This window comes from Crotalus tigris, unplaced genomic scaffold (genome assembly GCF_016545835.1).
Source record: "Crotalus tigris isolate CLP2741 ecotype Arizona unplaced genomic scaffold, ASM1654583v1 scf7180000024437.13266115, whole genome shotgun sequence".
Classification (NCBI taxonomy): Eukaryota; Metazoa; Chordata; class Lepidosauria; order Squamata; family Viperidae; genus Crotalus; species Crotalus tigris.
This window is the reverse complement of record NW_024100606.1, coordinates 2,434,362-2,450,827: the sequence shown is the minus strand read 5'-3', so window position 1 is coordinate 2,450,827 and position 16,466 is coordinate 2,434,362. Positions and strand designations below refer to the sequence as shown.

The following is a 16,466-nucleotide window of genomic DNA, read 5'->3' as shown; positions in this document are numbered from 1 at the left end:
TGCTTATTTAAAGGATCATACACAAGAAAGATATATTACTGTATGGGGAAGGTGGATAGATTATATTCAGAAAAAGTATGGAATTAAAAAGTTTTATTTATTTTATGAATGAATATCAAATATTATAGAGAATTTTATAGGTTATGGAGTTAAAGGTTAATTATGATATTTTTTTCTCTCTTTTTTTTCTCTTTTTTCTTAATTATTATAATTTTCTCTTTTTTTTAACCCTGTATTCTGCTCTGGGAAGTGAAGGGAGGGGGGTGGGGGTGGGAGGGAGGGTAAGGGAGGGGGTTTTCTATTCTAAAATTTTATTGTATTTTTATAAATGATTGTATGTTTTAAAAAAAATAAAAAAATTTCAATTAAAAAAAAAACAATTCTCTAGGGCCCAAAGACTTAGATCCAATGAGGCTGACATAGTTCCCCCCGTCCCATTGGAGACCCCTAGACCTGAACCTACCTTTGTTTCTTCTCAGAAAATTCTAAGGTCTTGGTCTCCTCAGGGGGAAACTGAGCAGGTTGGTTCCCCTTGCTCCTCATCATCTGCATCATCACCAGATCATGTTCCGGCTGTGGCGGGCCCTAGTGCCAGGTCTCAGGAGGATATCTGGTCTGCTCAATTTCAGTCCTTTATGCAAAATACATTCACTCAGTTTATATCCTCCAAAGGTCAACTGACCTTCCAACCTCTATCCCAAAAAGGGAGGGCCACTGTTTCCGCCACAGATGTTTAAGAAACCTCCTCACAGCTGGGAGAGGCGGAGTCGGTGGACCTTGACATAGCTGACATGCCCTTGTCGGAAGATGAAGAGGCTACTCCTGAGCAGACCCCAACTTCAGGTCTCTTTGACCCCTCTCTTCTTAAATCTCTCCCAATCAAAGCAATTACCACCGTTAATCTAACTTTTGTACAGGAGGAAAAACCTTCTACCAGTCAGGAGGCCAATCCTCTGTTCGCGAGGAAGGTAGAGGAGGACAAGTACATTCCTTGCCCAGAGGTTTTCCGCACCTCTGTGGAAGATCAATGGTCCTCGCTGGCAGCTCCACCTGTTCCTAACAGCGTAGAAAAGAAGCTGTTTAATGTTTCTCCTTCATTTGCCTCACTGTTGGAGGTACCCACTGTTGATAGTCCTCTGATCTCACTGTTTTCTACATCTGCTATTCCAGGGGACATGACAGAGGCCCTGAAAGCTGAAGACAAGAAATTTGAGCTCTCTCTCCGTCAGGCACACCTGGCCTCGGCCTGGGCGGCCGAGGTGGCAACTTCTTCCTCCTTCTTCACCAGGGCTTGCATCATGTGGCTTCACGAGCTACAGGCCAGCGTCCCTCCAGATCAGGTTAGAACACATCAAACTTTGGCCAAAATATTGGCCGCTTCCCAATACATGGCAGACGCTTCCTTACACTCAACTAAATATTCTGCAAAATCTATAGCTGCCACGGTTGCCTCTCTAGGCTCCTATGGCTGAAACATTGGAAGACAGACTTGAAGGCTAAATGGCACCTGTTCACATCTAAATACAGTGAGACACTCTTGTTTGGATCTATCTTGGATCCACATGTTAGCAAGGGTAAGGACAAATGCAAGATCTTAGTCCACCCTTCAAAAAAACTGAACAGGAGAGCCCCACAGGAGTTCCGTAGACAAAGTTTCTGTCCCAGCAGCTCCTGGGAGTGGAGACAGCCCTTTTGGCCAGGGCAATCCTGGGACTGTTCAAGAGGCTTGCGATCCTTCTACTCCAGACAGGATCATTCCCAGGATCGCCAAAATACTGGAGCCAAAGGCCAATTCCAGTCTAAGCGTCCATTCAGGGTATCTAGAGGCCATCCTTACAGGCGGTCCAAGTGATGCCAGGCAGGACTCTCCCATTGGGGGTCGGCTGGAAAGGTTCAGCGACGTCTGGGAACTGACCACCTCCGACGCCTGGGTATTAGAGACCATCAAGTACGATCTTACCCTAGAGTTCTATTCTCCCCCACCAGACCACTTCATCAGGTGCCCTCTCTCCCGGAACACTACCAAGGCAAACTTGGTAGCCTCAGCCATTTCGCATCTGGTATCAATTCAAGCCATAGAACCAGTACCAAGGGACCAGGAAGGGAAGGGGTTTTGCTCCATTCTCTTCGTGGTTCCAAAGGCCTCAGCAGGGTGGAGGGCAATACTGGATCTAAAGGGACTGAATTATTTCTTAACCTACAGAAGGTTCAAGATGTAATCTCTGAGGTCCATACTAGCCAGCATCAGGAAGAGAGACTTCCTCTCTTCAATAAACCTCACGGAGGCATACCTATATATTCCGATTCACCCGCAATATCGCAAGTTTCTCAGGTTTTGCTATGCGCACCGACATTACCAATACAGGGCCTTACCCTTCGGTCTATCCTCAGCTCCAAGGGTCTTCACAAAAATATTAGCAGTCATAGTGGCCCATCTCAGGCTGATGCCGGTGCGCGTACAATGTTACCTGGACGATATCCTAGTCCAGTCCAGTTCTCTCCAGACAGCACAGTTAGACATTCAGACCACAATACTCACCATTCAGAATCACGGATTCTCCGTGAACTTCAAAAAGAGCCACACCACTCCCATAAGGAGACTCCAACACCTGGGGGCAATAATAGACTCATCACTCTGCAAGGTATATCTTTCTCTGGAGCGTCGAACCAGCATCAGGAAACTGATTCGGAAGGACAGGAGGGTGTCTCTGGCACAGCTGTCAAAACTCCTAGGGAAGATGATATCTTGCATGGGCATCGTTCCGTGGGCCAGGCTCCACTCCAGGCTCCTACAGTGGTTCCTCCTTCCTTATCAAAGACAGAACCTCAGTGCTTCCAACAGGAAGGTCACAGTCCCACATCACACATTACGGTCTCTACTTTGGTCTCTACTCTGCGATGACCAAGGGAACCATATTCAGAGAGCCGACTCGGGTCACTTTCACAACAGACGCAAGTCTGTTCGGTTGGGGAGCTCACCTGGGGACCCATCTGGCCCAGGGACAGTGAACCCGCTTGGATCTCGCCCACAATATCAATTGGCTCGAACTTCGGGCCATACACCTAACCCTCCTCCAATTCTCTCCTCTAGTAAAAGGGAAGCATGTCCTCATCTTGACCGACAACGTGGCAGCAAAGGCCCACGTCAACAAAGAAGGAGGGACCCGGTCCTGGGAACTTATGCGCGAAGCATCGGCTCTGGGTCTTTGGGTGGAGTCAAACTTGGGTTCCATCAGGGCGGAACATATTTCAGGGGAGGCAAATCGTCAAGCAGACTCTCTGAGCAGAGCCAAGGTGGACCATGCGGAATGGCAACTGGATCTGGCTCTGTTCGAGGAGATCTCACGGAGATTCGGGTAGCCGCACCTGGACCTATTTGCCACCCCGACAAACACACAGCTTCCCAGGTTCTTCTCCAGGTTTCCGACACGGGGAACAGATGCCCTTCGATGTCGGTAGCCGGCGCAGCTTTTGTACGCCTTCCCACCACTTCCTCTGATACCGGCGACCATACGCAAGCTGATCCTGGAAGGAGCAGAGGTAATCTTGATTGCTCCACATTGGCCACGGCGTCCGTGGTTTGCCGACCTTGTGGATCTCTCAATATCACCTCTGTGGAGGATCCCTCCAGACCGAGTGGTCCTCAGCCAGGGCAACCTTCTACATCCCGACCCGCAGTGGCTACAACTAGCCGCTTGGCATTTGAACGGGAAGGTATAGCCAGGCAGTCTTATTCGTCCGGGGTGATCTTGATGATACAAGCATCGAGACGCCCTTCGATGAACAGGATCTATGACGCCACATGGAGAGGATTCTGCAAGTGGTGTTTTATACATAAGTTAGAACCACTCTCGATCACTATTCCAAATATCCTAGACTATTTGTTAGAAGGTCTGAATAAGGGTTTGTCATCCAGTACTATCCGCAGGCAACTAGCGGCCCTTTCAACGGTCCTTTCCTGCGACAATTCCAGCCCCTTGTAGCAACATCCGGCAATCAGTGCCTTTCTAAAGGGAGTGGTCAACACCAGACCTCTGGTAGTACATTGCTATCCTTCTTGGGATTTAACCAAGGTGCTGCAGACCTTGACATCGTCTCCGTTTGAACCTCTCAGTTCATGTTCTCTCCACTTCTTGTCTTTAAAGGTAGCATTTCTAGTGGTTATTACCTCAGCTAGAAGGATCTCGGAATTAGCTGCGCTGTCAGTCAGGGAGGATTTATGCACCTTCTTCAAGGACAGGGTGGTCCTTAGACTGGACCCCTCATTCATTCCAAAGGTTAACACTATCTTTCACAGATCTCAGGAGCTAATCCTCCCCAATTTCTGTCCCAATCCTGCGCACAGGTTGGAACGTCAGTGGCATAAGTTAGACGTATGCAGGGCTCTGCGTTACTATGTGAAGCGCACTTCATCCTTCCATAAGTCGGAGGCTCTATTTGTATCCGTTCAACCTTTGGCCATGGGGAAGAAAGTTTCTTCCTTGACCATAGGTAGGTGGATCAGGGCTTGTATAACTTGAGCCTATTCTTCTCAGTCAATTCCCGTTCCTCCGCACGTTACGGCTCACTCAACATGCAGTGCTGCTGCGTCGGCCATGTGGTCCATGCAGGCTTCGTTGGAGGAGATTTGCAGAGCTACAACGTGGTCTTCTCCTTTGGCGTTTGTCAGACATTACTGTGTAGATGCCTTTGCGGCGGCTGATGCGGCATTTGGCAGGTGTGTACTTCAACAGGTTGTTTCTTCTCAAGGTTCACGAGCCTAGACTCTCCCTCCCGAGGAGACATGAGGGCTTTGGTATGTCCCATCCGGTGGATTCTACAGCCATCCTGCTGGAGAAGGGGCGTTGTCTTACCTGAATGCCTTTTCTCAGCAGAATGATGTAGAATCCACACCCTCCCATGAAGATAGTCTAGGCAGGTGTACAACAAATGGAGCCATTACGTGAATTCATCAGAGCTGCTTCGCCTCGTCAAAACTGGGAGTCACACCCAAAGGAGGGGCGTGGGCAAAGTTCTGACTTAGTCTGCTGAGCAGGAAGGCTGTAATAACCCATCCGGTGGATTCTACATCATCCTGCTGAGAAAAGGCGTTCAGGTAAGACAACGCCCCTTCAATTTTCTTATTGGATCTAAAAAACATGGCTTCACACTCCCATAAATATTAGAGATGTGGCTTAGGCAAGCTTCAATTACCAAGTCTTAATAACAATAATACAAATTAAAGTATGACTGGATGGTGGATTTTTTTTAATTGTGCAAGCTGCCTAGAATCACTTATCTGTAAGATGGACAGTTACATAAATTTATTTAAATAAATAAAAAATATAATCCTTTTATTTTGGGAGTATATTAAACTTAGTGAGACTTACTTCTAAGTAAATAGGCTTTAGGACTGGACTGCAGTGTTTGACATAGGTTGGCTTTTACTTGGTAACTGATGTCTAGAGCCATTTGTTGTGCTCCTTCTAAATGTAGATGTTCCTGTTTTAAAGCCACTCACTGTGTTTTAAAGTCATCTAAGCCAGGCAGGATAATCTCTCCATGTTGACAGTAGTGTGGATAAAGATGGCAGTTTCCCAGATGTTCCTCCTGACCTTGCCAGTTTCCTCTGCCTCTCATCATTTCTTCTGGATCCTGTAAGCCAATCAGTTGTCTTCAGGAACAGAAGACACCCTGATTTTCTGCCCGCACAGAAGTAATTCAGAACCACTCTCGCTTCTCTCTGCAGAGGGAGAAGAAGGCAGTTGTCACAGCCAACAGTCTTGAGCCCAGCCTGTCCTACACCTGTGATTTCTAGAGATGACTGACAGTTTGAAATACCCGAATATATACTATGGTATTTAAAAGAAAGCAGTGTTTGAACCATTTTTGGTAGACATTTTTATGACATAGTTCCCATGACCAGAAAAGTATTTATGGAATAAATCACAATGGTTGAATTCACAAAACCTGAAAGGAAAATCTGACGGAATAACCTTCATTCCAGGATCTGGAATTTGAATTTGAGATATAAATAAAATGATAATGCAAACTGAAAATTAAAATCTCAGACTGAAGTTTTATGATCATTTTTCACATCCTTTCCTCATGCTTAGACTTCAGCATCTTCTTTTGAGAAGCCTCTTTGGCTTCAGGAAACTTATCAAGCAGTGATGAAAAAAAGCAGCAGCGATAAATTATACAATGAAGAATCCTCAGAAGAGGAAGATATATTTAATCGTGCCAACATCAGGTATTTTTCTTTCCTTTTTTCCTCTTTGGCATATTACATATTACAAGAAAGAAACTGACAAAGCATGATGATGATGATGATGGAGATGATGATGGTGATGATGCATTCATTCATGTCCAACTCTTGGTGATTCTATGGAAAAGGTCTTGCCACATCTTCCTATCTTGCACTATTTGAGTTTCTGTCTGCTTTGGTTGATGTCAGCTTTGATGGAGTACGGCCACCATGTTCTTTGACAGCCTGGGTTCCTTTTACTGCTCACTCTTCCAAATGTAATTGCATTCTCCAGTGAATTCCCCGCATGACTAGAGGGAGAATCGTCCCATTCTGCAACTTAGAGAACTTTATATTTTTCATTACTAAATTCTTGAAGATCACTTGAAGTGCCCATGAAGGCAACTCAGAAGCTACAACTGGTCCAAAAAGCAACAGCAAATGCTGGATTGGATGTTTCTAGGTTTGCCCATGTTACACCTCTGTTGTATGAGCTGTACTGTCTCCCAGTTTCCTTCTGGGTGTAATTCAAAATGTGGTTGTCACCTTTAAATCCCTACATGGCAGGGATCAGGATATTTGTGGGATCGCTTCCCCTGACAGTATCTGCCCATCCTACCAGATCAGATAGGGCAGGTGTGCTCCAGGTCACTTCCCTGGAGTCTTGCAGTCTTTCTAGAGGGAGTTCGGAACTGTGCCTTCACCTGTGGCTGTGCCTACCTTATGGAATACTCTCCCCCAAAGGATTCCACAAGCCTCCCCTCTTTTAGGCTTTTGGAAGGCTGTCAATTCCTGGGCTTTTACCCGGGCGCAGGGATGGAGAATGAATGTCTGAAATTGATGGTGGTACATCCCAAGGGGATGACTGAAAAGCCTGGTGTTTGTTCTCATGTTATGGTTTTATTGTTATGAGCCACCAAGAATTTTGTTTGGGCAGCCATCCAAATATTTTTTAATAGAGGTAAATGTGGCATTCTACAGAAATGCTTACTTTCTTCTTTCACTGAAAAACACCCCACAATTTGGATGTTGTATTCATATACTTTGTTTATAGTATGAATTAGCTTTTCTGGCTGAGATTGTCTTCTCTGAACATGGGCATACACCAATGCAGAGTCAATGTATGTAATATTGTCTTGAAAATAGATTTGTTTATGACCTTCATGTAGAAGAGCTGTACATGAAGAAGAAACCATGCAAGTTGCAAAAAAATAATAATCTTAAACCTTATTGTTATACAACAAACTCTGTAATTTCTGCTCTTCTTTATTTGTCAAATCTCGAGAAACCCCTCAACCTCCTCCTGTGGAAATAACGTAAGTTACTACATGTATCACAGAACTATTACTAATTTTGTTTTCCTGTTTAAAAGTTTGAGCACCACAGTGAGCCTTCTGAATTTTTGTTGAAATGATTTTATTAGAAATCCTTAGAGTGCTGTTTACAACACAACTGAGTAACTGAGCAGAGTCCAAAACTTTGGAAGAACACTTAAGGTATTTCGTTGAAGTTTTTAATTTTAAATATATTAGATATTTTAGACTACATATTAAAGGGTTTATCCTCTGCAATAATGTATTTTATTTTTCAAAGATAGCTACATTTTCCTCATATTTTAGCAATTCAAAAGTGAGGATAAAATTAAATTAACATTTTAGAAACTGTTGTAATTGATAGAGATCCAGTTTCTAGTACCAGACTAGAAACCAGGAGGTGCTGAGTTATGCTTAAAATCCTACAAGCTAGACTCCAGCAGTATGTGGATCGAGAACTACCAAAAGTACAGGCAGGATTTCGAAGAGGTAGAGGAACTAGAGATCAAATTGCCAACATACGCTGAATCATGGAGAAAGCTAGGGAGTTCCAGAAAAACGTCTACTTCTGCTTCATTGACTATGCAAAAGCCTTTGATTGTGTGGATCACAACAAATTGTGGAAAGTTCTTAAAGAGATGGAAATACCAGACCATCTTATTTGTCTCTTGAGAAACCTATATGTGGGTCAAGAAGCAACAGTGAGAACTGGACACGGAACCACTGATTGGTTCAAAATTGGAAAAGGAGTCCGGCAAGGCTATATACTGTCGCCCTGCCTATTTAACTTATATGCAGAGCACATCATGAGAAAGGCAGGGCTAGATGAATCAAAAGTTGGAATTAAAATTGCCGGGAGAAATATCAACAACCTAAGATATGCAGATGATACCACTCTAATGGCAGAAAGTGAAGAGGAACTAAAGAGCCTCTTGATGCGGGTGAAGAAGGAGAGTGCAAAAGTTGGCTTGAAACTCAACATTAAGAAAACAAAAATCATGGCATCTGGCCCTCTCAATTCCTGGCAAATAGATGGGGAAGAAATGGAGGTAGTGACAGATTTTATTTTTCTGGGCTCCAAGATCACCTCAGATGGGGACTGCAGCCAAGAAATTAAAAGACGCTTGCTCCTGGGGAGGAAAGCTATGACAAATCTAGACAGCATACTAAAAAGCAGAGACATCACCCTTCCAACAAAAGTGCGTATAGTCCAGGCCATGGTTTTCCCAGTTGCAATGTATGGCTGTGAAAGTTGGACCATAAGAAAGGCTGAGCGCCAAAGAATTGAGGCCTTTGAACTATGGTGCTGGAGAAGACTCCTGTGAGTCCCTTGGACTGCAAGGCGTTCAAACCGGTCAGTCCTAGAAGAGATCAACCCCGACTGCTCTTTAGAAGGCCAGATCCTGAAGTTGAAACTCAAATACTTTGGCCACCTAATGAGAAGGAAGGACTCACTGGAGAAGGGCCTAATGCTGGGAAAGATTGAGGGCAATAGAAGAAGGGGACGACAGAGAATGAGATGGCTGGATGGAGTCACTGAAGCAGTAGGTGTGAATTTAAATGGACTCCAGAAGATGGTAGAGGACAGGAAGACCTGGAGGAAAGTTGTCCATGGGATCGCGATGGGTCGGACACGACTTCGCAATTAACAACAACAATGTTCTGGATTTCACATTTTCTTTGGCCAATTCAGTTAGTCCCTTCACAGTCTCATTGGTGATTAACTCTACCACTGCTTGTAACCTAATGATCCTGTTGATCATATAAATAGGGGTATGGTATCCATACATTCCATCCTCAGCCCAAGTAGCCGGGTGATAGACTAGGACAGCGGTTCTCAACCTATGGGTCGCGACCCCATTTGGGGTCGATCGACCATTTTACGGGGGTCGCCAAAGAAGGCGATCCGCCATTTTCCCCCTCAGGGGGCGGCGCCGCGCATGGGGCCCCGCCACGTATGCGTGCTGCGCATGCGCGGCACGTTTGTGTGACGGGGGTTGCCGTCACACAAACGTTAAGAACCACTGGACTAGGATGATGCGGCAAGGTGGCCATTCATTTTTTTGCCAAAAGATTCCTGCGCATTGGGTCTATGCACTTGGTTCCCTTTTTTGTTTTATATTGCCAACTTCATCATATATAGGGACTCCAAGAATTTGCTTAGTTTTTAAATGGTAACAGGAAAAATCCGGGTCGAATTATTCCCAATACACAAGATCCACACCAGTTCTTAGGTAGTTATCCGTATGCCATTTTTCCTCAAATCCAGTACATTCCACCTGGGGCTAACCAATGGAGACTGGTATTTGTGGGATCTTTTAGATATGGCATCCCAGGTATGTTAGTAAGGGCATAACGATCCATAGCAGTGGTGTTGTTGGTTCCAGACCACCATTTAGTGTTTCCCCATGTCCCTGTGCATAGGAGGTTACCTACTGCTATGCAAGATTCTGTTTTGTTTCTTGAGTAACATACATGTCCTACCAAGTTGGAAGTGAGAGCCCAATCACCATCTTTCCCACTTGTATAGGTTAAATTATTATTTTTAGACATTTCTTAATACCTTGGTATAAATTAACTCTTGTGCCTCCCATGGCCATCTTTCTCCCATGTTTGTTCCACCACACACAAAACAGTTAGACACGCCTAAAGTATGGGCAGTGTCTTCTGCTAACTTAACAAAGGTATTGGTTACATGTCTAGGTACTTCAGAAATATGTAGGTTCTCCATTTCCTCATAATATGACCAAAATAATGATTTTTGTTCTGGTCTTTTGGTTGCAGTTATAATTTTGACTTCTATTCCTGACATTGGGTCATAGCCTTTTGTATCTATTCTTATCCCAAACATCCATTTCTTTCTTTCCCATCTATTTGTTCCAAGAACCAACTGCCATTCTTGACTGTGAGAGTCACCAAATTACAGTTATCCGTTCCACAGGAATCTGCTTTTGTTTCATTCTTTTCAAACAAGATGTGGTCTATCTCCTTTGGGTCTTGGGTATGTCACTTAATACATGACCACCACTTACATTTGACCGCACATCCATCTGGTGGGCACAAGTACTTATCTGTGAATATGACTGATCCCTCCACAACCATATATTGGAGTCCAATAATTAGCTGCTTTGCAAACATCAAAGGTGACGCTAAAACTGGAGTGTGGGTTGGATTTCCATTGGGAAATCCCTAAGAGTGCCTGGTTTTTATAGCTACTTCTTTTTTTTTATTGAAAATTTTTAAAATTTTACAATAAGATTCCCTTCCCCAAACCCTCCCAACCCACCCCAATACCCTCCCCCAATCTTCCCAGAGCTGAATGCAGGCTTAATTAAAACTTAAAAGAAAAATTTTTAAACACAAATAAACCATAAACAAATTTGATTACAATCATTAAACAAATTATAAAATACTTTAACACCAATATATATAGAAAACAGAAAGAGGAAAAGAAAAGAAACAAAAAGAAAAAGAGAAAGATAAAAAAGATAAAAAATTAAAAAAAAGTAATAATAATTATACTTCTAATTATACTTCTAAATAATATCTTAAACTTTAAATATAAATTATTCAAAAACTAAATAGTATTTTTTTATATTGTACTTATATTGTATGAAATTTATCCATCTTTTCCACACCAAAAAGTACTTCTCTTGCGATTGCTCTTTCAAGAAAGCCGAAATCTTTGCCATTTCCGCTAAGTAGGAAACTTTAAAAAACCACTCTTGCAAAGTAGGCAAAGATACTGAAACCATGAGTAAACAATATTTTCTTGTGCTATCTCATCCATACGTTTTAATTGCCAATTTTTACCATCCCATCGAAGTAATCGTGCATAAGAAATACTATCCATCTTAACTCCTCTCCTTACAATTTGTTTTTACAAAACAATAGAACCCTTCCCCAACCCCCCCCCAACCCTCCCATACCCTCCCCCAACCTTCCCAGAGTTGAATATAGGCTTAATTGAATTTTTTTTCAAAAAGTCTTAAAAAAAATATAAACCATAAATAAATCTAAATACATTAAATACATTAATTAAATTGTAAGATAGTTAACAATAATATATATATGAAAAAACAAAAATACAAGAAAATACTAGAAAAATAAGAAGACAGAAAAAGGAAAGAGATAAAGAAAAATAAAATAATAAAAAAATAAAAAATAAGATCTATAAAATATTTTAAATTTTAAATATAAATTATTGAAAAGCTAAATAATATTTTTTTATATCCAACTTATATTGTATAAAGTCTATCTATTTTTTCCATACCAAAAAATATTTCTCTTGCGATTGGTCTTTCAAGAAAGCCGAAATCTTTGCCATTTCCGCCAAATAAGAAATTTTAAAAAACCACTCTTGCAAAGTAGGCAAAGATTCCTTCTTCCAACATTGCCCTACTAACAACCTTGCCGCTGTAATTAAATTTAACATCAATATAGTCTCTTTAGTATCACAATCAGAAACAATACCTAACAAAAACAATTGTGGGGTAAATTTTACCCTCCTTCTAAAAATTCTTTGAATATTCCACTATATCTTAATCCGAAAAGCTTTTATATTTTTACATGACCACCAAATATGATAATAAGTAGCATCCAAACATCCACATCTCCAACATTTAGGCTGCAAGTTTAGATACATACATTTTTTGTGGGTCAAGGTACCATCTATAAAACATTTTATAAAAATTCTCCCTTAAGTTTTGGGCTTGTGTAAATTTAACATTCTCACCCAAATAATTTCCCAGGTATCTAATAGAACCGGTTCATCAAAATTTTGTGCCCATTTAACCATACATTCTTTAACTAATTCTGCTTCTGAATCCAATTCTACTAACACCCCATAGATTCTCTTAATATGAGTTTGTCTTTGATCTTTTATTTGTTTTAACAAATTCTCATCTTCTCTAAGCAAACCCACATTACGATCTATCTTCCACCTCTCCACTATTTGTCTATACTAAAACCATGAATAAATAATATTTTCTTGTGTTAGATCTTCCAAAGATTTTAATTGCCAATTTTTACCATCCCATCTAAGTAATTGTGCATAAGAAACACTATCCATCTTGACTCCTCTCCTTATTCCTTCTATCGCATGCCATGGTATAGCCCATAGTGGAATTTTAAAATCACTTCTATAATATTTCCTCCAAACCCGAAATAAAGAAATCCTTATAATGTGAGATTTAAAGACCCTATCAACCTTTTTATTGAAAATTAAATAGGCATGCCATCCAAAAAGTAAATCCCAACCCTCCAAGAAGAGTATTTCTACATTTGTTAAATTAACCCAATCACTTATTAATGTTAAAACCACAGCATCATAATACAATTTCAAATTCGGTACCTTGAGTCCACCTCTCTCACGGATATCTTGTATAATTTTAAGTTTTACTCTTGGTTTTTTCCCTGCCCAAATAAATTTGTTAATACCTTTCTGCCATTCATCTAAATTAACCTCATTCTTTAAAATAGGTATCATTTGAAATAAAAAAGAAACTTTGGCAAAACATTCATTTTAATCGCCGCAATTCTTCCCAAAAGAGATAATTGCAACTTCTCCCAATTTTTCAAATCTCTTTGTATATTGACCCACAGCCTTTCATAATTATTTTTATACAATTTTGCATTAGAAACAGATAAAATAACCCCCAAATATTTTACCTTATTAACAACCTCAAAGTCTGTCAGCTTAACCAAAATCTGCTTGTCCAGATTAGTCATATTTTTAGGCAATATTTTAGTCTTATTATTATTAATTTTAAAACCCGAAACCTGTCCATACTGATGTATCAATTGTAATAACTCTGTTACAGAATAAGTAGGTTGAGATAAGGTAACCACCAAATCATCTGCGAAAGCCCTTAATTTATATTCTTTTTTATTAACTTCTATTCCTTTTATTTGCTGTGATTCTCGAATTTTAATCAACAATATTTCCAAAGTTAAAACCAAGAGCAATGGTGACAATGGACAACCCTGTCTGGTCCCCTTCTCTATTGTAAACATCTCTGACAAACCCCCATTAACTATAAGTTGTGTTGTTTGTTTTTGATAAATAACACCAAGAGCTTGTAAAAATTTTTCTCCAAAATTCATCTTCGCAATTAATCTTAACATAAATTGCCAGTTCACCTAGTCAAAAGCTTTTTCAGCATCTAAAAATATCAATCCTGCAGAAACTTGATTATTTTTATCTAAATATTCTAATAAAGTAATAATCTGTCTAACATTATTCTTCATATACCTTCCAGTTATAAAACCCGTTTGATCCGTATGTATAACATGATGCAAAACCCTCATAAGCCAATTAGCTAAAATTTTTGAAAAAATCTTGTAATCTACATTTAAGAGAGATATAGGTCTATAATTCTTTGGTAGAGTAAGATCTTGATCTTCTTTTGGAATCAAAGATATAAAAGCTCTACCCCATGACGGGGGGATCTCTGAACCCTGTAGTATATTGTTAAAAAGCTCACTTAAAGGTTGAATCATTTCTTGTACCAAAGTTTTATAATAAATAGATGTCAAACCATCCGTACCCGGTGCTTTACCTAATTTTAATTCTTTGATCACTGTCTCAATTTCCTCACTAGTAATCAAACCATTAATTTCTTGTTTCTGATCTTCTGTTAATTTAGGAAAGTTGGCTTCATTTAAATAATTATATCTGAAACCTGTACTTTAGTACTCATATATAATTTTTGATAATAATCTAAAAAAGATTTTTTAATCAACTCCTTCTGATATACCAATTTACCATTATAATTTATTTTGTCTATAGTTCTCTGTCTATGCTTCTTTCTCAATTGGTAAGCCAACCATCTCCCTGGTTTATTAGCATTGCAGAATGTGTTTTGTTTCATATACAATAAATTAGTTGCAGTTTGATCAGCCATCAACATATTAAATTGTGATTTATGCAATTTTATAGATTCCTTAACCTTCTCATCTGTAGGATTTAAGATCAGAGCTTTTTCTTTTAGTTTAATCTCATCTTCCAACTCCTTGCACTTCTGAATCTGCTTCTGTCTATAAACATTATTCATTTGTATCAGAATCCCCCGCATGAAGGCTTTAACTGCATCCCAAACCATTGACATTGAAGTTCCCTTATGCATATTTAAAACAAAATAGTCCTTTAATTGCTCCTTTAATTTTTGAACATTCTTTTCTTGTCTAAATAAATTTTCATTCATCCTCCATGATCTCCTTTCCTCTTTTTCACCAACCAATTCCATCCAAACTGGACTATGATCCGTCAATGTCCTAGGAAAAAATTTAACATTCTTTACCCTAAAGTATAAATCCGTTGTAATAAAAAAAAAGTCAATTCTTGAAAAAGATTGATGTCTATCCGAAAAGAAAGTGAAATCTCTCTCCTCCTGGTTGTGTTCACGCCAATAATCTCGCAGCTCCCAGTCCTCTTTCAAATCAAAAAAAAGCTTTAGGTAGTTTAGCCTGTTTAAAAGAAATAGAAGATCCTTTTTTGTCTCTTTGTGTATCTAAAACACCATTCCAGTCTCCCATCAATATAACAGATTTATAATCTAACATTATTCTTCATATACCTTCCAGATTGGTGTAACAATTTGTAAAATTGTTCCTGTTGTTGATTTGGTGCATACAGTCCCACTATAAGTACTTTTTTGCCATACAAACCAACTTCAATCATAACATATGTCCCTTGAGGATCAGATTCTACCAAACAGGCTGATAAGTTTTGCTTAACATAAATAACTACTCCCCCTTTTTTCCCAGGAGCAAAAGATACAAAATGAGATCCCAAACGAGCATTAACTAAATATTTTTGATCTTTAGATATAATATGTGTTTCCTGTAAGCAAATAATATCATTATTATGTTGCTTTAAATAATGAAAAATTTTCTTTCTCTTTTGAGGGGAATTAAGGCCTTTAGCATTCCATGTCAGGAGCTTTACCATCACCCTTGACCAAAAGCCTGGAGAAGACTGCTTGAAGATCTGCCATTGAGGAATGTACTGCAGAACTCTTGGGTCTTGCTCCTCCCACAGGCACTGAAGCAACTTCTTGAAGAGCTTCTTTAACTTCTTTCTTCTGTTGTTCCTTTTCCTTACGTCTTTGTGCTGCGCGGGTCATTCTTTGCTCTTTGATCACTGCTTGTTGCAGACACTCCACCTGTAACTTTCCAGCATCCATCAATACTACTTCTTCAGACTGCTGTTGTACCTCTTTAACATCCGAAACTTTCTGCATCATAGGTGGTAGTGAGCCTGCTCCCAGGACCGACTTATAAAACTCCTTTGCTTTAGAAACTGTGTTGAGTCTATAACACGTTCCCGCATGGCTCACAACAATACCCATCGGAATCTCCCATCTGAATGGCATCAATCTTTTTTTAAGTTCATTAGCTAAGAAAGCAAACTCTTTTCTCCTTCTTAGAATTTTGGATGGGATCTCTTTTAAAATGATGACATCCTGAGCAGCAATCTGAAACCTCTTATTGTAAAAAGCTTGTATAATTTCATTACGCAGAGATCTCTTTCCAAAATAAATCACCACATCTCTTGGTAAATTTCTTTGCTTGGCAACCCAAGAGTTAACTCTAAATATTTTTTCAACTTCTTTAAGTATTTCCTCTTTCTCTCTATTCAAAATAACAGCAAAGTCATTTACCACAATCTCTCTCAAGTCTTGCTGCATGTCCTCTTTCAGGCCTCTAATTCTTAAAGCATACTCCATCTCTCTGTACTGAGACATAACAATGTCATCTTGTGAAATTTCCATCTTTTTTCCATGCCTTCAAATTTGTCTTCCAAAATATCCACCTTCTCTGCCACCTCTTCCACTCTAGAATCCAACTTCTCAACCACAGAAGCAAGTCCTGTTAAGGCCATAACTATATCTTGCCTCAAAATAGTATTATTCTGCTCTAAAAGC

The 16,466-nt window shown here is 40.1% G+C and overlaps 1 protein-coding gene across 3 annotated transcripts in view; it reads left to right on the top strand.

Moving 5' to 3' along the window:
• The first annotated feature begins 341 nt into the window (after window positions 1-341).
• The window catches only part of LOC120302772, a 34,121-nt gene continuing 17,996 nt past the window's right edge, over window positions 342-16,466 (top strand). The window contains exons 1-2 of one of the 3 annotated variants that reach the window (XM_039331696.1): window positions 342-5,095; window positions 6,096-6,232. In XM_039331696.1, coding sequence (XP_039187630.1) covers window positions 2,445-3,983 — 1,539 coding nt within the window. In that variant the 5' untranslated portion in view covers window positions 342-2,444 and the 3' untranslated portion in view covers window positions 3,984-5,095; window positions 6,096-6,232. Of the gene's footprint in view, window positions 5,096-6,095; window positions 7,829-16,466 lie in introns of those variants that run through there. The other 2 variants (XM_039331695.1, XM_039331697.1) reach the window with 2 other exon arrangements.